We start from the raw sequence: 20,425 nt of genomic DNA on the forward strand, positions 1-20,425 counted from the left end.
TAGTGGTTTAAACATAAATACAGTGTATTTAATTTAACATACAGATTTAGGATGCAAACCAGGGAAAATTTCCCTGCTCCAGGAAAACCTGAGGGCAGAGGGATTAGAATGACCTTTCAGCCTACAAGAAACAGAAGCAAAAACTTTTCAATTTTTCTTTCCAAACCAAATTCTTAAACTGTGCAAAACCTGGGGGAAATTCATTGTTCTCATGGCTTTTCCATCTAAAGCACCAAAGCCCTAAAGCTCCTTAATCCCCTTTTTGCATTTACAGCAGTTCACCAAAACCACTCAGACTCCTCTCCATGTTATTATTTAATATAAATGGGTCTTGGTGGAAAACCCCCAGCCAGGTGCACCGTGCTGCAAAGGTTAAGCCAGGCTTAATTCCCAGCTCAAGCCTGGGGGAAAACCCACCATCAAAGCCATCTTGCTGACCAGGAGCAGCATGAAAATGAGGCAGCAGTGGGGTTACAAAAGGAGGAGAGAGAGAAACACCAGAGCACATTTGCATTTATTAACCACCTGCAATAAGCAGCTGGTACCACAGGCAGCTGCTGGATGAGGCCAAAAAACCTGTGGATTTCTGTAATGTTTAAATAATTCCTACTTCTGAAAGGGTTTTCTTGTGCCAACACATAACACTAACTCCACGCTCTGCAGGGAAGCACTGGGGTGGCTTATGAGGAAGAATTTGTTCCCTTCCCTTTTAAAAACTATACAAACATCTTCCAGAAGTCTCTTGGCAGAAAAGGATGTCAATGAGATCCTGAGATTGCTTCCAGAGCAGTGTTATGATCCCTAAAGCTCTGATGTGATGCAGCCTAATGGGGACATAGATGGATTTCAGAAGGTCCTGGGCAAGCTTTTTCAGCTCTGGGCTTTGCAATTGTACCCCCAAAACAGCATCTGTACATGCCACATCACCCTCTCAGGAGAAAAATATATTTAGGATTTAAAACCCCCCAAAATATAGGGGGAAAAAATGGATAAATTGCTTAAAATGCATCACCAGGGCTGAGCATTGGCTCTGCACCTCCCAGAGCCCTTCTGTGCCTGCTGCCCCCAGCTGTGGTCACTCTGCCATGGGGACAGAAATCACCCTGAATTTGTTGTAGCAAAAACACTGATTTAGGAAGTATTTGTGCCCCTCAGATGAAGGAGAGATGCAGGAGAAGGGACAAGGAGGACTGAGGTTAATTGTCCCCTTTCAGGAGGCCAAGAGCTGCTCTGCTAATCCAGCTCTTGCAGGGTGTGTGCAGACACTGGTACCCAGCAGTGCTTACACACCCTGCACACAAGAGGGTATTTTTGGCACAAATCCAGCCCAGATTCCTTCACGAGCAGCAATACCCCTGCAAACTGCTGCTCTTCCATCTTAATTTTATGTCCCCTAATTAGAAGCCGGTGTCGGCTGAAGGAGAAATAATGAACTCCAAAGGATGGCCAGGGACAATTAGAAACCATCCAGTGCACCAGACAAAAATCAGTTCCACTTCTTTCCCTGAGATAATGCAGCACTGGATCCAAGAGAACACGTTTTACTGAATTTTAGCCAGATTTTTACTGAACTGTGAGTCAGTTCACACAACACCTGAGAGGCAGCAGGGATAATCCCTCTGCAAAGGATGCTGCAAGTCCCCAGCTCTTTGAAAGCACCTGGGGACCAAACTGAGATGATTTAAGGGCTCTTAGCACTGGCCTAACTTTAGGACCTGCTTTTTATTGGTGATAATGTGGTTTCTTGCAACCCCTCTTACCCATTTCCATCAGCCCTAAAAATGCTGAGAATCCTGGGATGGTATCCCTGTTTTACTCTGTAATCCCCCAGGGATTAATAAATGTCCATATTTATTATATTTATTAATAACATTAATTAATAATATCTATTAATGATGCTGTTTGTGGTCATGCCCTCAGCTTCTTGAAATAAGAGGATGTAGCTAATTATTTCCAAAGCATCAGTTTATTGAAAGTCCTGACCTGAATTTGACCGTTCTGTGTGCTTTTTGGATGGTCCAAGGTGAATCCAGGGCTAAAATAAATGCTCCTGGCTGAAATAAATGGTCCATGGGGGCTTCAACTTCAGCAGAAGAAAACCAAGTGTGAGTTTATCACCTTACACTCATGCCTCCTCTTCTTTTACTATTAAAAATATTAACCTTAAACTTAAAAAGGAAATCTAAAATGTAATTCTGGGCCAAGATAAGCTCCCAGGAGGTGGGTGGGCACGGCTGCCTCTCTGAGTGCTATGAGCTGGGCAAACAAAGAGGGGAAACCACGGCTCCAAAGGGCATCCCACGCTGGCACATGGATCCCCTACAGCTTGTAAGCGTGCCCCACTTCTGGTTTAGAAGTGTTTTCCTGCCCTTTAGGTGCTGCCAAGACTCTACACAGGCACTGCCTGGTCCAGCTCCTTCCAAACTGGTGTCCAGTGGGACAAGGGGTGGAGCAGATCATGGTTTTCCCTGGAATCAGAGGGCTGGTACTGCCCCTTTGCTATGAGCAGCCAGGGTTGTGCTCAGCCCACACCAGACCACGTTTCCTTGCAAGAAACCTCTCCATGATTTCCAGACTGGGATTCAAGCTCAGGGTAATAGTCCCAGGTTAAAAAAAAAAAAAAAAAAAAAAAAAGATGGAGAAGGAGTGATGGCAACAAAGCTCCCCATGACAGGAGGCAGCTGCTGACCACGCTGGGAGCATCCCTGAGGGACCACCCCCTCCTCAGGCAAATCTGGATTTATCTCAGACCAAACCCTGCCTGGGCTGGCAGGCACCACAACACTCTTATAGAAATTCTGAGGCTGCAAGTGCTCTCACCCCCTGAAGCCTTGGGTTTGGGATTTTTTTTCCTCCCCCCTCTTTTCCCTTTTGAAGTGGTGCTGCCTATTTTGGGAAGCAAGGGCTGATTTCAAGAGGGTTTTTGTTCGCTGAGGACCATGTGGAACAGCGTCAGACATTTGTGTTGTGGTTTCTCAGGGTTTTGGGCCAATTTTTTTCAGCCTGAGAAGGGAAAAGCCACCCATTCCTGTAATTAGAGCTGAGAAATTGGGCTCTGCAGGCAGACCTTCCTCCACATAGCGTGGGACAGATGACAAGGTGCTCACTCTCCCTCTGCCCCTCATGAACTCTGGCTTGGAGTGCTGCAAAAGTCCTTGATAGGAGACACATGTGAGGGTTTCCAGTGAGAACCAAACCCACCACTGGGAGTATTCAGAATGTCTCCAGTCCCCACCATGCCCCTGATACCCAAAGGCCCAGCAGTGGGTCCATACATCAGGTTACAATTCCAAATAACATCTTCCCTGTGCTTGCAGAAAGGAAAAGGCACTGCAAGGTGAATACTGAACTCTTTGGGACCTTCTTTTGGTTTTTTTTTAGTTTAAAAATGGCAGCTGTTTATGGTGAGTCCTCAGGCAGCATCTGATCACATACAGCTCCTTTCCTGGTCTGTTGGTACCTGGAACAGCAGCCTGACCCCAAAAAGAGGGGATGTTTTTAATCCACACAAGGTTTTGTGCAGCCTGGAAGCTCCCCCATGGAGAGGGAACACTGAGCATCCCCCTCACAAAGCAAGTTCAGCTCAGTCCTCCCCTCTGCCTGCTCCTTGCTATCCCAGTCACGGCACATCCTCTCCTCCAGGAAGGCTTCCCCGTGCTGGCACACCAGTGCCCAGGGCTTTTCCAGCTTTTCTTTGCCCAGAACCCTTGGAAAGAGCTGCCAGTGGGTCACACTGCCCAGCTGGCACCCAGCTTCCTTCCTGGGCACCTCATTCACCCTCTCCCCACGCTGCCCCAGGCAGCTCCAGCACGGCCAGAGCAGAACCTGATGGAACATTTTTCAGCTCAACATCCCCTAACCCTTGGAGTCTCCTCTTTGTGCCTTTTTTCCTTTAACCTCCCCGTGTTCTGTGACTTCTACACAAAATGTGTTTGCAGGAGCTGGATAATCCATCTGCAGGCCTCTGAACCATGGGCTGATCTAACTCATGAAGGGGTGAAATTCAGGGTCCTAAATGCAAGAAGCCACTGGGGAAAAGGAAAATAGAGGTACTAGGAAATTAGTGGTATTAACCCCTGCACCAGGAAAAAACCCCATACAAGCAGAGTGCTGCCTCGAGCAGAGAAATGGGAAGAAGCAGAGACTGCAAAAAAGACTGTCAAGCAAATCTTTTTTAAGAAATGGTGTTTTTAAACACAGTTTCCTGTCGAAGAGACTGGACAGACAAACAATAACCCATTTGTTGCTGCTCCCTCCGAGCAGCGCCTGCGAGGCCCCATCCAGGCTCAGCGGGGAAGGAACCCTCACAGGGGCTTTTGAAATTCCCTGCATGGCACAAACACACGTGGAGCTGCTGCTTGGCTCCAGCAGGAACTGCTGTGGCTGTTATTTACTCATTTGTGTGGCAGCAGGAGCGGGGCTGCATCTGAAGATGTGTAAATTCAGGCCCTGGTGGCTCCGGCAATCCGACGGGATGCGTTTCTGGAAGGAAGCCCAGCTTGTCTCAGCAAGCAGCAGGAGCTCAGGAGCTGCTTTCAAGCTCCTTCACAGAATCCTGGGATGGTTTGGGTTGGGAGGAACCTTAAAGAACATCCAGTTGCACCCCTGCCATGGCAGGGACACCTTCCACTATTCCAGGCTGCTCCAAGCCCCATCCAAACTGGCCTGGAACACTTCCAGGGATCCAGGGGCAGCCACAGCTTCTTTGGGCACCTATGGCAGGGCCTCCCCACCCTCACAGCCAAGAATTTCTTCTTAAAATTAATCTACATCTCCCCTTTTTAAATTTAAAACTTATTTAAAATAAGTTTTAAAACTAATCATAAATTTAAAAGCTTCCCCCTTGTCCTATCACTATCGGCCCATGTAAGAAATCCCTTTCCCTCTTTATGAGCCCCTTCTAAGTTCTGACAGGTCCTTGCTTCCCACTAGGGCATCCAGCAAGGTGGGAGCAAGACAGAAGAGATGTTAATCCAACCAGGATTTAACTCACAGACAAAAGAATGCATGGAATGGTGGCTCACAGAGGTGGGAATGGGTGGGGTGGAGGATTAGGGGTATGTTGCAAGGAGGTGCTGCCTTAAACCAGAAGTCTGTTGGGGTAAACACAGTGCCCCAATGTCCAGGCCAATAAATGCATTTTTTTCTTCTAAACCTATACACAAACCACAGAAAATCAGTGTTTGTCCCTGGGGAATCCTGGTCCATTAATATCAAATGTTGCTGTGCTGAACCAAGCCTTCCTAATTATCCCAGAAAATAGCTTTTGCTATGGGCTCCTGGGAGAAATTCCTCCCCTGCTCACAAATGAAGCCAGATAAACAGCACTGGGAGACAGAAACTCTCCTTCCCAACGTCCTTTTCCACCCAAAAGGGATGTCCAAGAACATTTTCACTGCTCAAGCACCAGGCAGGGCTCCCCACTGCCTCCGTCCCTGGTCTGAGGAGCATCTCCCTGCTGAGACTTCCAACAGCATCAGCTTCCACCACACACTCCAGATGGAGAAACCCCTCCACCACTCACAACCATTTCAGGAGGCCAGCCTGGAGGATGTGCATCCTTTACACAGCAATGTGCAACCAGTGGAAAACTGGGAGTGAGAAATGAAGTGCCCTAAACCAGTCAAGTGAAAGAGGTGAATGCCAAACCTCTGGAACTGCCCCAAGAAATTGGGATTCAGTAACCCCTAAAGTTATTAAAGAGCTGTGGAGTGAAAGCAGGGAGGCAGAGTGTCCTTAGCAGTGACAAAACACACGAGGACAATGAGAGTCTCACGTGATGTGCATCCCACAGTCATCACCCAGATGAAACAGACCCGTAGCCTCTTCCATCCTTGCCAACTCATTTTGGATCTTCTCCTCCCTCACCTCTTTTTAGCCACTTTCACTCATTCAAGAAAGCCACCTACTCCCCCTCTCTTGTAGGCACCATGGCACAAATTTTTGCAAGACAAATTCCTCAGTGTTTCAACCTTCCCCTGGCCTCCACCTCTTGGGAACTCACACATCTCATCCTGAGCACCTTCCCCTTCCATCTGGGCTGGCTATGTCTTATTCCTTCTCCTCTTTCAAAAGCATGAAATCTTACCAGCTCCAGAAGAAAAGAGAAGCCTGCTGGGTCTCCAAGGCCACCAAGGGGCAAACACAGTATCCAGCTCTCCCCACATGAGAAAATGCAAAAGATGGGACACCCATGACAGGGGAACGGCTTCTCACTGCCAGAGGGCAGGGTCAAACTGGATATTGGGAAGAAATTCTTGGCTGTGAGGGTGGGGAGGCCCTGCCACAGGGTGCTCAGAGAGGCTGTGGCTGTCCCTGGATCCCTGGAAGTGTCCAAGGCCAGTTTGGATGGGGCTTGGAGCAACCTGGGATAGTGGAAAGTGTCCCTGCCCATGGCAGGGAGTGGAACTGGATGTTCTTTAAGGTCCCTTCCAACAGAAATCAGTCTGGAATTCTAAAATTCTATGACTCCCAAATCCTGAGCCCTGCAATTCTCCCCAACAACCCCCAGCAGCAACAGGACAGCCACGGCTGGTATCATAAACCAAGCATTAATTCTTTCCCATTACTGCTCCAAATTAGCTCAGCTCAGCTTTCCACCTCCTCTACATACCCACAGCAGATGCATCCTAAAAATCTGCCTTCATCATCCTCCAAAACATTCCTGATTGCTCAGATATTGCCTCGCACTGGAGTTATGGCACAGATCCCTGCGCCAGCTAACACGAGACCGCATTGCTCAGCAAACAGGGGGGACTATGGTTACAGGAAAACATCAAATCAGAACAACCAGCCTGAAATAAAATTGCATAACGGATGGGAACGGCAAAACTTGAGGGGAAAATAAAACAAAAATTAAAAAAAAAACTAGCTTCAAGGCTGCCAAAACTGAGCCATTGATTACAGAGCATTTGATCCATTTGCATGCAGAGAGCTTTGCTTTGGAGCCGAGATGGAAACAGTCTTAATATAGCTGGAGAGAAAATATCCTCCTTGCACTCTCCTAACTGCACTTTGATAGGAAGCAGCCACAGAGCAGATGGTGCCTATATATAATCACCAGACCTATTATCCCAGCCTCTTTTAGTAATTTGAAGGATGTGATAACCACAAGGAGAGCAGCAAATATTCCCACTCCCTCCCTTCCTCCCTCCCTCCCTCCCTTCCCCTGCTAATTAAAATATCAAAAAAAGGAAAAAAAAAGAAAAAAAAGGAAAAAAAAGGAAAAAATGGGGAGGAAGCTATAATTATGGTAACGAATAAAAGAATTTCCAAATGAAGTAAATAACTATTTTGTGCACTGCTCCTTTAAACCAGAAGTCAGAAGTTAATTAAATAGCAGCGTGTTACTGAGTCAGGAGAACGCAGCAAGTCCCAGTGCAGTGGGGAAGGAGACTGGAGACACTCCAGATGAATCCAAACCACAGCACTTCCATCCCTCCTCTGTGCCCTCCTGCCACTTCTCTGCAGATGCTGTGTGATGGTGGGAGAGGCAGAGCTCACCTCTTCCCATTCCTCTACTTGCCTAAGCCCGGGGTTGCAGGGATTCAAAGGATGAGCAACAGGAAGGGAATTCTCTCCAGGGGCTTCTTGCTGCATGAAGTTGCTCAGGAAAACATCACAAATGTGATTTTAGTGATGCTTTGAGAGAAGGCAAATGGGAATGGTGGTGCTGGGATGAGATCACAGAGAAGCAAGAAAGGTTTGAGGAGGGAATTTCTCCTAAGGCCCTTAACAGATGTAAGTTAATAGTGGGGGTGCTGAGGAACATCCCTGCTCCCAGACAGAGCCCTCAGTCCCCTGCTGATGGCTCCAGGGGTGATACAAAGTGCAGAGAGGAACCCACAGGTGCTCATGGGGTGATGGCAAAAGCAAAGCTTCCCTCGGGAGAGCACCAAGCTGCCGTGCACTCCCATGCTGTGCCTGCATCCAACAGGCACCAGGGCAGCTGGAAAAACACACCCAGCTCTAGGAGGGTCCATCCATCAACCAAACCTCCCAGAGAGAGGAGGCTGCTGAGGGGTCTGAGGGAATTACTGGGGCTGTCTGACTGCTCCATGACCCAGAGAGCATCAATCAGCTGCCCTGGTGGCTTCTGTGCCACTTCCAGGTCAGAAGCACCATTCAGTGGTGACAGGAATCCCAGGCACTGCAGGATACACACAAAACCATTGCTGCTGCTTCCTAGCATCCATGCCTGAGACACCCAGACTGCTGTAAGGGAAGTGGAGGTGGCATCAGAGCCACAAGCTTCAATCTCCCCCCATCCCAACCTGCACATCAAGGACAGCATCCTACCATCCTGACAAGGGACAAGAAACACAGCAACAGCAAACCATGGCAGGCATTCCCTGCCCTGAGCACCTACAGTCAGTGATTGCACTGGGATTTCACAAGCTGAGAGGGTGGGAACATCCCTGGGTGCTGGTGGAACAGAGATTCCCAAATGAGGTGGCCTCATTCCAGCCAGGAAGCTGCAGAGCTGCTCTGCATGTCAATTTGGGAGCAGTGCTCTCTAAGAGCACAGAGCCACAGAACATGCACAGCTGGAAGGGACCCAAAAGGATCACCAAATCCAGGTCCCGGCCTTGCACAGGACATCCCAACAATCCCATCCTGTGCCTGAAAGTCTTCAAATACTCCTTGAACTCTGTCAGGCTTGGGGCTGTGACCACTTTCCTGGGAAGCCTATTCCAGTGCCCAGCCACCCACCCTCTGGGGGAACAACCTTTTCCTGACACCCAACCTAAACCTGCCCTGGCACAGCTTCATGCTGTTTCCATGTGTGAGTACAGACCAAACCTTGCACAAAGAAGGTCTGGAGGAAGGAACTGTGTGATCCCAGAGGGCACATGTGTGACATGCCCACTTTGGGGACAGCCACATGTCTCTGGCTGGCACCCAGTGCTCCCTCTCCTCCTCCCCATCCATGCAGACCATCCACCACCTCCTCCAGGGCTTACCCACCCCAGGGCTTACCCAAACCCAGGGTTTGCAGGGGCTAAGGCAGCCCAGAGCACATGGATTGTTTAAAGTGCCTGGAAGCACCATTTGGTGTCAGGAGGGCTGGTTTAGGAGCACCCACAGGTGCCTGTGTTGACCACACATGGTTATGAGCCACCCTTGGCATCATCACCTGCTGCAAGTCACCACTGAGCCCAGACAAAAGATCTGCCCTCCTCTTTCCTTCTGGAGACCCTTCTGCCTTTTGGTGACATCTCTGCCTCCAAGCATCATGGCTGGTGAGGGGTCAAGCAGAGGCACAGCCACAAGATTTATCCTGCTGCCCATGTGAAAACCCACTTGCCAGAGCACACCCATGGGAAACAGGCTCCCTTTGCTGCCTACTCCCTCTGCTTGGCAAGCAGGGATCCCTCCCTTGCTCCAGCAGGACCAGCACATCCCAAAAGCTGTAGGCTGCACATATGCCCCGTGTTGTCACTTGTTCCCATGTGACAGCAGAGCAGGCACAGCAGTGAGGACCCTGCTCTGTCTCTGTGCTGTCTGATACCTCAGGTACCATCAGCTCTGCCTTGCTAACCCCATCCCCACAGAGCCATCTGCATCCCCACAGAGCTATCCATACCCTCCCTGAGCCACCCATATTCCCCCAGAGCCATCCACATCCTGCCAGAGGTGCTGGAATCCCCCCTGAGCCATCTCTGTCCCCCAGAGCCATCCACATTTCCCCAGAGCCACCTGCATGTCCTGAGAGCCAACAGCCTGGAAAGAGACTTCTGCCCCATGGCTGCACGGATGGGCAACCCCATGAGCAAAGTGCCTGTGATGTGCAAGTTCCAAATGAACAAAACAGGAGAATCACTCTTCCAGATATCCTGAGGTGTATCTCCTGTTCTTCAGTGGTTGATGGGTTGGTTACTCCAAGTCACCCTGTGAATCTGTCTTTTCTGTCCTCCCAGTGCAGGTTATGATGTTTGGAAGACAGCAAATAGGCTGATGAGCTTAGGTGTCAGGCTGGAAAACCTGTGGAGATGACTGGAGGTGGGACCTCAGCATCACAAGGATCTTTGTCACCCAGCCAAAGACACAGTGAGAAAAGAAATCCTTTGGGAGCAAAGAAATTAAGGGAATGTGCCAAGCAGGCTCAAAGGAGGATCCAAATGGGCAGGAGCAGCTAGAAACTTTCAAGGCTAGAAAAGGAAGGGACACTGGCTACAAAGCACACTCAGGAGCAGGGGCAGATCTTTCCCAGCATTGCTGACACCTCAAAAGGACTTTGCTCTTGTTCTCCCCCACCAGCTCCCTCTCCAGTGCTTGATGGCCTCCAGGGTGAGGTGGGTGACCACCCATCTCACTGGCTGAGTGATGGTCTGCAGAGCTGTGGGCTGTGTCTCCCAGGGACAAACAGCTTTGAATTTATAGAGAGGACAGAAATTCTGTATCTGCTGATCAGTGCTGGAGTAGAAGATTACAGATGGACTGGATGATCTTAAAGGTCTTTCCCAACCTAAGTGATTCTACATTGTTTTCACTCACAGACCTGTTTGCTGCTGTATTGATGTACATGGATTTCAGCTAATAACTCTGCTCGCACCTGCTCTCCTCATACAACAATTCTGATTTCAAGCTACAGGATTAGCAAGATTTTGTAGCACTGGGAACCTGACAAAGTGTGAGACTTCTGGAAGTGTTCTCTGCCCCTTGTGTGTGACACTAGAGGGCATGAGCAAGGCAACAAATGCCCTTGTCTGCCACCACTGAGAAGCTCAAGTGTAATAAAGGCCAACGAGCTTTTCTCAGTCTATCAGTAAAAGAGAAGAAAAGCAGACATGAGAGGTGTCCCCAGCTGGCAGGATGAGTGCCAGGGTGCCAAGTCTCAGCAAGGCCAACTGAGCAACAATTTTCTGAAGGCAATTCCAAAAGCTAATCCACCCCCGGCAGGAACAGGACATTTGTTTGCTTCACTGCTGTAACCTCACTAAGACTTTTTCATTTTCTCATGACATGTTTTGCTAAGCCTGCATGGGAGGAAATGTGTTCCTCTCTGTGAGGCAAACACAGGCTGAGGACACACAATGCCCTCCCTTTAGCTGTTGCTGAAATCTACACAGAGGACAACAACTTTGAAGCTGCCCATCAACCCAACTGTGGGTTAAAACATGCAGCTATCCCATTACCAGCTCAGTCTGGGTACCAGCTATGGCAACAGGGCTGTCTCCAGTGGTAGGGAGAGAGCTGCTGTACAGCAGGTAGGGGAGGAAGAGTCAGGAAACCCACACTCTGTTCATGGCAAGTGCTCTCTTGGTGTTGTTTGTTCCACCTCAATTCCCAGATGAATTGGGGAGAGCTCCAGCACGTTCATCTGCCCTCTCACTGGGGATTCCATAACTGGAGCCAATGTTGGCAGAATCCTATAAGCCATGTCACACACACATGTTCTGACACTCAGCAGCTGCAGATCTGCCTGTGGGGCAGGATCACAGAAACTCAGAATTGTTTGGGTTGGAAGGGACCTTAGAGATCATCTAGGACAATCCCTTGCCATGGGCAGGGACACCTTCCACTATCCCAGGCTGCTCCAAGTCCTGCCCAATCTGGCCTTGGACACTTCCAGGGGCAGCCACAGCTTCTCTGGGCAACCAGTGCCTTACCATCCTCACAGGGAAGAATTTCTTCCCAATATCCAGTTTAACCCTGCCCTCTGTCAGTTTGAACTTGGGCTGGGATGCATGGAAGGAAGAACCCTGATTTACTTCTCTTCAGCTCTAGGACAAGCTGGAGATCTTTCTTTTTCAGGACAAGAAATTTGTACAGGTGAGTATCTCTCTTCCCCTGCTCTGCTTGCACACCTTCTCTTTGTAGACAAACCCCACCAGTTTTCTGGCAGAGACTGCCATGGGAAGGGTGTAGCAGGCCTGAGCACCCGGCATCTTTCCCATTTGTGCAGGAGCAGAATGGTGGCTCCAGACTGGCAAGAGCTTTGCTGGTCCCCGGATTTCTCTGTTCCCACTCAGGGGAACCCAGGCACTGCAGTGACACTGAAACACCAAAGAGTGCAACATCCCTCCAGTATGAACACAGTGCCAAGGCCTGGGATTCCTCTCTGTGGGATATTCCCTGGCAAGGTCTCTGACTGTATCTGTCCCTCACTGACCTGTGACTTTATGGTCCAGATGAGACCAGTGTATTTCCAATCCTCCCCCTCAGCACAGCTAATGACAGACCCCCCTTTGCCTCTGCACAGATTCCCTTCCAAGAGGGTGGAAAACACAGGGCTGAGCTGTGCTTCCATTGACAGCAAATCCTGCAGTGCCATCAGACCGTTCTGGGGGGGAGCCAGTCACAGGGGTGGGGAAGGGGCTGGAGCCCCCACCCAAAAAGCTGCTGGCAGCTTTGGAAACAAGCTGCTTTCCTCTGTCCTTTCAGAGTCTCCAGGCCGTGTCTCCATCACAAAGATGTTGTGCAACCCCAACATTTTGCAACTGCTGCCTGACCTGGCCACAGAGGCAGGACTGCGGGCTTCACCCCGTCCCCACGCCGGAGCAGCTCCAGCCTCCTCCCTGCCTGTGCTCCCCAGCCCATGCCAAGGCTGTCTGCACTCCTAGCATGCTAAAGCCTGGTTTAAAGCTACATCTCAAGCTTTGCAGTGGGTGGGAAGGAGCACATGAACATCACAGAATCCCAGAATGGTCTGGGTTGGAAGGGACCTTAAAGCCCATCTGGTTCCACTCCCCTGCCACGGGCCAGACCCTTCCATTAGACCAGAATGAAGACTCATCCAGCCTGGCCTTGAACACTTCCAAGGATGAGACAGACACAGCTTCTCTGGGCCAACTTCCATTGTCTGGGGTGAGTACACATCCTCTGATCACTCCAGACCCAAATTCATCACTTAGAACACTGGTCCCACTCCTGGAGCACCATTACTGTGGCAAATCCAGAGTGACTCCTTCAGAACATTCCAGACTTACCTCTTGTAACATTTCCTCAAGCCTTGGCTAAACCTTGCCTAACCTCTGTCTGTGCAGTTATGGCAGAGCTGGAGATGAACCAAACCTGAACCAAATATCAAAACTGGAGTCTAGGTCGAGTCAAAGTCAAGGACAGCACGAAGCAAAACATCACTTGCTCTTCAGCCACCCACATTTCAGCCCTGTGCCACGACAGCATTAAATCTCATTGTGCCACAGCACCAGAAGAACATAGCTAAGGCAAGGTCACCACATCACTGTTCTGGGAGAGACTTTGCCCCATTTTGGTGTCAGGAACAGGCAGTGCCTTTGCAGGGATGGGTCAGGGAAGGTTGAGCCCTGCAGGGTGTTGCTGGATTAAAGCCTCTGCACAGATAAACACCTCCGAGAAAGAGGGAGAACTTAAAACTAATAACAACACTAAAACCTAAACAAACACTAAGGAGTTGAGGGCTCTGCTTTGGAATAAAAGATTAATAAACATATTGATTGAGTCAAGGGGCTGGGACAAAGGCTGACAGCCGTGTTTATTTTTTAGCATCTATCTGTGGACTTACCAGGCTTTTGCCCAAGCCAAATATTGTGTTAAGGAAGTTTATGAACTGACACATGAAGTGTGGTTGGGTCACCTCCAGCTCAGCCCACGGTTGTCTGAGCATGGTGCCACCAAAATATGTCTGCAGGAGTTACAACAGCTTAACACGTGGGCCTAAAGTATCACTAGCAGAGGATGATGCAGCCAAGCAAGTGGCAGAGATTGAGGAGGAATTCAAGCAGAAGACTGGGTGAAGGTAGGGCTGTTGGCAGACCCAGAGGTGTTCCTGTCCCAGCTGCTGCTGAACACACTGAATTCTGAGAGAATTTAGGCAAAACCACAGCACTGCAGCAGCTCAGGCACTGCAGTAGTTCAGCTGTTTCCTCAGTTTTGGCATCTTGTGCCAACACCTGGGGACCACAACGGGCAAGGGCCAGGTCAATGCATCTGCTGAGAGCTCAGTCTGAGCACAGAAAGGCTCAAAAATCCACCAAGGGGTTTGTGGAAGAGTCCTTCAAGACCTAATGCATCTTGCAAAGTTGCAGCCATTGTCAGTGATCAACCTGCTGCACCCACCACACCTCCCTGCTTCTAGATCCTGACACGAGGAGCCAGACCCTTCTGAAGCCTGTTTCCATGGTGTGCAAAGCCTCCGAACCACCAGGCGTGCAAAATACATATGGAAATCCCCCCAAAAAAATAATCCCTGGAGAGGTTTAACAGACTGACTGCAAGCAGATTCATGGGGTTTTTCTCACCCTGCCTCCTTGTTAGACCCTTCCCATGCAGCTCAGTCACCCTGGAACAGCCTCACAGCACAGGGTCTGGCTCTGAGAGAAGCTGAACATCACACACCCACAGCAGCAGGAGCTGGGGGCTTCACAGCCAGGGGACTGGATGGGAATGATGGTTCAGAGTCTGTGGAGAAGCTGAGACCCTTCTGCTAAATCCCCACCTGCCTGCAAGGATGGACACAGGAGAGGCAGGATGCTACAGCAATAAACCCAGAGCTGTTTCATATTGCTGTTAGTTTGAAACACCACTTTAAAAAAAAAAAAAAAAGCAATTCTTACAGGAGACAGAAAAGCTCAGAAGCCGTAAGTGACCATTTTAAAGCTTTTAGCTATTTAATTGTGGCTTTCCACACTCTGATAAAGAAACCAGGGCTGCTGCCACAAGAAGCCTCTCCTCCCCAAAGTGCTCTCTGCATCCCTGATTTCTAGGAGATGCTGATCAAGCGTCTTGGAGAGACTTCTGAATATCCCAGAGTGAAGGAAGACATGCAGCCCTGCAGGTGACATGGTGGCAGTCACCAAAGGTGTGACAAATTATATGGGTGGGCAGGGGAGGTTCTGAACCCCCTGAGAAGATGCTGCATTCCTGCTCTCCCAAAGAAAGCTCACAGGTATCAATGGCTGCTTTGAACACCACTTGTAGCTGCACTACAGCTTCACAAAAAAACCAGTGTTGTACAGATCTCCAGTCATGGAGCCCTCCATGTGTCCAAGCCTTGGGCTGGGCTCTGCACCATCCATCAAAGCCTGGCAAGCTCTCCATGGGGGAAGAACCACCCAGCTCTCCTGGGAAACATTGAGGACTGTCCATCTAAACTCAATCACCACCAGCTTCACACCTCTGCACTGCAAATACAAAGGAACGTTTTCAGATACCCTGAAGCTGATGGATTCCAGCTCTGCTCCCAAAACTTTTGCCTGCACTCAGGGTCCCAATCCCGTTTCTTCTCAGTAAGTCCTCAGCACACTTTTGGACTTGCCTCAAGGCCCCCAGCTCAATTTTGGACACGAAGCATCAGTTTCCTGCTTGCTTTAGGCACTCTTGAAACATGAACTGTGAATCTACACAAAGCTGCATGACACACAAGGGGTTCCCTTCAGTAAGGCACAGTTTTTGCTCTAACTTTTTCTTACTCTTTGCTGTTTTTCCCTCCTCTAAGGTTCTTCCCCACAGCACTAGAAGAAAAAAACCCCAACAAGGCAAGCAGGAAATTAAAAAGCAGGTGAGTAAAGGGAAAAAAAAGACAAAAGGAGTTTTCTATGGCCCAGATGAGCTTAACCCCTCTGCTAACCACGCCAAAGCACTAATTCCTAGTGGGATTGGGGGGGGGCTGTCCCCAGAGCCACCCGTGGCTACTCACTGGTGCTTGTGCTAGTGCCGATGGTGTTGATGGTGGTGGGGACGGAGGAGGAGGAGTAGAGGGGCAGGTGGCCGTTCTCACAGGCCAGGCTTTTGTCCTGCCAGCTGGAGGCGCTGACGCTGATGCCGGAGTCCCTCGAGTTCTGCCACCCGTTGAGTTTGTCGTCGGAGTTCTGTCTTTGGTGATAGTAGTGAGCCTGCCCGTAGTCCACCGAGTCCGAGCGGCCGCGGCCCTGCCCGCCAAAGCCGCCCGACGACGACGACGACGAGGACGACGAGGTGCGGTCCTCCAGGTGGTTGAGCCACATGGCCAGGGCGCTCCTGTCCTCCAGGGAGGTGGCAGGGTGTATCAAGGCGTAGGAAAGCAGCTGCCTGCTCTCCTCGATGTGCTGGTTGTGCTCGATGGAGTGCGCCAGGATTTTGGGCAAGAGTTTCATGTACTCGACTTTCGCCTCGATGTTGCCGGGCTTCAGCAAAGGCAGGTGGGTTAGCAGGAGGGAGATCACTTTGTCCTTGGATTCCTGCTGCCACTGGTTAATGATTCCTGTTGAAGGAATAAGGAGGGGGGGGGGAAAAGGAGATTAATGAGAAATTGAAAAACAGAGGTAATAAAGAAATAACCGGGTCCTGGCAGGGTAAATACGACATGCCAAAGGGATTTCCTCATGTGTGGTACCAAAGCATGAGCATCTCCTTGGAAAGGGGGTGACCACCCTCCAAAACCATTGTCAGGGCAAAGCTTGCCAAACTGGACACCAGAAGTTAGCAGATGTCCCAGAAAATCACTGAAAAAACCAAACTACACCCAACTCTATGTGGGAAATGCATTTATAGCCATTTTCCAACTCTACTGCTGTTGCTATTATTTTAATCAACATCACAATTTGGCACAAATTTTTCATATTGTGCAGATTACAGAAAATACTACACAAAAGCACTCAGTGGATAAAGCTAACCTTTCAAAAGAACTTGACTGGAAAATTGAAAAGGTCAGGATTCAAAGGAGATAACACAGGTGAGAACCACAGAGGGAAGAAGCTTTCCAGAGGAAACTCAATCATCCAACCAGGGTGTTGGTGCATCCACCAGCCCCAAAGGAAATGAGGGAAGGGCTCAGCTGAAGCAGCCCCAGAGCTCCTGCTCCTCTCTTAGATCACAGCAAATAGGAGAGGCTTCAGAAGACAAGGAAAAAAAAAAAAAAAAAGAAACCTAGAGGTTAGATTTGCAGATTCTGCATTATGCAGAAGGAAAAGTCAGGGAATTACAAACTGGTCACTTAACTCGAACTCCTGGAAAACTGATGGAACAAATAATGAAACAACCTATTTGTAAGCACTTAGAAGATAACAAGATGATAAGTGACTGCCGACACCCATTTGTCAAGAGCAATTTGATTTCCTTCTGCGACAGAGTAACTGGGCTGTGAATAGCTGGAGGAACAGACAGTGCTGTATATCTTGATATTCATTAGGTGCTGCTGCACATGGCTCCCTCAGCAGCACAGCAGAGAGAAACTGCTCTAATGTGGGCACACAACTCATCTGAAAAACATATGGAGGGAGCTGGTGGTGCTGATTCACTGTCAGACTGGGAGGATGCGCTGGGCAAGGAGACCTGGCCTGGGCCTGGCAGCACCCAGAATGTCACTGGCGATAAGGGTGATGTGATAAACGTGATCAGCATGCAGGTATTGTGCTGAGAGAAAGGAAAACACTCCAGGAAATTGGACTAGAGGTCAAACAGTGTTGAGGATTCGAAGGGGCATGAAGCTGGGTCAGGGGAGGTTTAGGCTGGAGATCAGGATAAGGTTCTTCCCCCAGAGGGTGGTGGGGCACTGAGCAGGCTCCCCAGGCACTGGACACAGCACCAGCCTGCCAGAGCTCCAGAAGAATTTGGACAATGCTCTCAAGCACAGGATGGGATTGTTGGAGTGTCCTGTGCAGGACTTGATGATCCTTGTGGGTCCCCTTCCAGCTCAGGATATTCTATCAGACTTGGGGAGATGTGAAAGAACATCTGCATTAAGCAGGTGCAAACATCTGCATGCAGGTGGGAACAAAGGGCTGTGCAGCACAAGGTAGGCAAGAGCCTGGCTTGGGACGCACCACATCAGTCAGACACCATGCTGCACAGAAAAGCTGCACCAGGCAGCCTGACCCTGGCTGAGAGGTGAACAAGCCATGGACAAGCTGCTCTCCACATCTGCTGCTGCCCTGGGAAATGGTGGAGTCACCATCTCTGGAGGGATTTAACAGCTGTGAGGATGTGGCCCTTGGGGACATGGGTCAGTGGTGGCCTTGGCCGTGCTGGGGGATGGTTGAACTCAGTGATCTTGGAGGGCTTTTCCAACCCAAACAATTCTATGATTCTCTGACTTGAACTGCAGCAAAGAGGAATGAGGTTGGACATGATGAAACTGCCTTCTGCAGGGCAGGATGGCCCAGGACACTGTGAGATCTCCATCACCAGAGGTTTCTCTGAAGAGCTGATACAACCTCCAAACACCTACCAGATGTACCCAGACCAGCCACATGATACTTCCCAGCCCCAGGGCAGTCTCTCCTCCAGTCCAGTGCTGACCAAACCCCTCTGTAAAGCCTTCAAACTTTCAGCACTGTCTTCTCAGGCTGTGCTACAGGAGCCACAACTGAGCTCTGTAGTGGAGAAGAGTACCTCCTTCTTGCTTTGAACACACTGCTCAAAACTTCATCAGGTGAAATGCTGAAAACATCTCCCAAACTTTTTCTCTCCCTGTCTGCTGTCTTCAACCTGTTCTGTACAGGAAGTTGCTCTAATTCATTGATTATCCCTACAGCCTCTGTGTGGTTTTGAGTAGGGTAACTGAACCCACAGCACTGAAATGCAGATCCAGATCTCCATCTGTAGGATCATTCATCAGGAAATCAATATCCAGCTCAGGATATTCTGTGACCCAGGAATTGGACTCTATATCCATGTGGGTCCCCTCCACCTCAGGATATTCCATGATTCTATGATTCTGCATGACCCATGCTGCCAGCCAGCAGCTAACCCAACCCCCCATCACATCTGAGCCAGAAGAGAGATGTTAAAGCAGCACCTTCTGCCAGTTAGGGCCAAACTCTGTCCATCAGTTTCCTGGCACGACTGCGGTGGTGAGCAGCACTCACCCCTCCACATTCACCTTCCCAGTTCCAAGGCATGCAACTGTTTTAATAGCAAGCCACTAGATGGCTTGCTGGAAACACTGGAGACTCTCCCTGGAACTTTCTGCACTGGTATTTGCTTCTCCACAGAGCTCCCCCTCCTCCAGAGCCACTTCCTGAGCAGCCACAGCGTGCCCGAGCCGTCCTGCGCCGAAAGGAGCAAGGGACACGACGTGGCACAGCTCTGGTGGAGAAGGAACTGCTGTATTGCAGCAGAGGGGACTTTTGGTACTCTGGCTGTGCTCCTGTGCCCGTGGGGAATGCTGTGAGGTTGTTTTGGTGCTAAAACAATGGGATTTGGGAGAGCAACACTCAGCATAAGTGATGCTGTAAAGGATACACGAGTGTAGTGGGACTCAAGGCTCACCAGTGCATATCCATATTTTCCATATGCAGATGTCCCTGCTCCAGGCAAAGCTTCCTGCTGGGATGAATCTGATTTATCTGTCCCCTCTCTCTTAGCCAGCTGCCTGCTGAGTTGAAAACATGTCTTATTTTCTCCCATCCTCCTGCAGAGAGGGATGTCACACCCCGATATTTTATCATCGCTCTCGTGGTGGTTCAGCAGCACTTTCAGGCTGGCACAGCCAAACCCCAGCCTGGCACCAGCTGGGATTCTGTAGCAGCTCAGATAAACTGAGAAATCAAAGATCATTAAAAAAAAGGCCAGCAATGCACTGCTCATAGAAGTTGGTGCCATTAGAACAGGAGCAAAATACAGGTAGAAAAAGCCAAGTCTGGTGTAAACTGCATGCAGGAGAGGAGGAGGAGGAGGAGGGAGGCAGGTGGCTGTGGCTGGGCTCCTCCTCCTCACATGGGGGAGAGCTGAGCATGAAGGTCCCCACTGGGGAAACACAGGATGGCGCCAGAGCTGCTTCTTGGGAACTTTGCCTTGGACCTCCAAGAGATTTGGGGGTTTAAACACAACCCCAAAAGATGGAGCACTGACCCAGAAGCCTGTGGCTGATGAAGGGCTGGGTGTCCCGGCCCAGGCAGGAGCTGGTCTCCTTCTCAGCCAGCAGCAGGATGTGCACAATTAAACAAAAATGGAAAATAATTAGATCTGAAAGAGGTTTGGCTCTCTCTGAGATGGGGCGGAAGGTCAGGCTTAATCCTATCTGCCAGAAAACAGAGGGATCTGGAGAGGGCAGTGCAGGAGAGGAAAGCTGGAGCTGCCTGTGGGCAGGGGGAGAGAGGCTGGCAGCACCCCACAGCCCCTCTCCACGCTGTCCCTGAACACAGGAGTGCCTCTTCAGCCCCTCACTGCTCCCATGCACTCCTGGCCATCTGGGATATCTCATCCTTTACTGCCAGAGCAAACATTCTGGGGCAGCTGAGATTAGGATGTGTTTTGGGAGCCCACATCCCAGGGTCCTGACATGATACCTGTGGTGGGTCACAGGCACTCATCACATGGCAGCCTCATTAGCTCCCCTGGATGCTGCTTCAGGGATGCCTGGTGCTTCCCATCACAAGGATTTCACTGATCTGTGGAATGTCACAGCTACTGACAGAGCATAGAGAGAGCCCCAAAGCCAGGGTCCCCCTCCTTGCTGCCTTGAAATCCCCCAAAATCCCCGTCCTGCCCACTGCTGCCATTGAGCTGCCACCTCCTTTTG

General features: G+C 50.0%; 1 protein-coding gene across 4 annotated transcripts in view; it reads right to left on the reverse strand.

Moving 5' to 3' along the window:
• The window catches only part of SAMD4A (sterile alpha motif domain containing 4A), a 95,832-nt gene that overhangs the window by 20,465 nt on the left and 54,942 nt on the right, over window positions 1-20,425 (reverse strand). For all 4 annotated transcript variants that reach the window (XM_064423097.1, XM_064423095.1, XM_064423096.1 and 1 more), the window contains exon 3: window positions 15,623-16,165. In XM_064423097.1, the coding sequence (XP_064279167.1) occupies window positions 15,623-16,165 (543 nt within the window). The remainder of the gene's footprint in view (window positions 1-15,622; window positions 16,166-20,425) is intronic.

Source organism: Passer domesticus, chromosome 6 (assembly GCF_036417665.1).
Source record: "Passer domesticus isolate bPasDom1 chromosome 6, bPasDom1.hap1, whole genome shotgun sequence".
In the NCBI taxonomy this organism is placed as follows: domain Eukaryota; kingdom Metazoa; phylum Chordata; class Aves; order Passeriformes; family Passeridae; genus Passer; species Passer domesticus.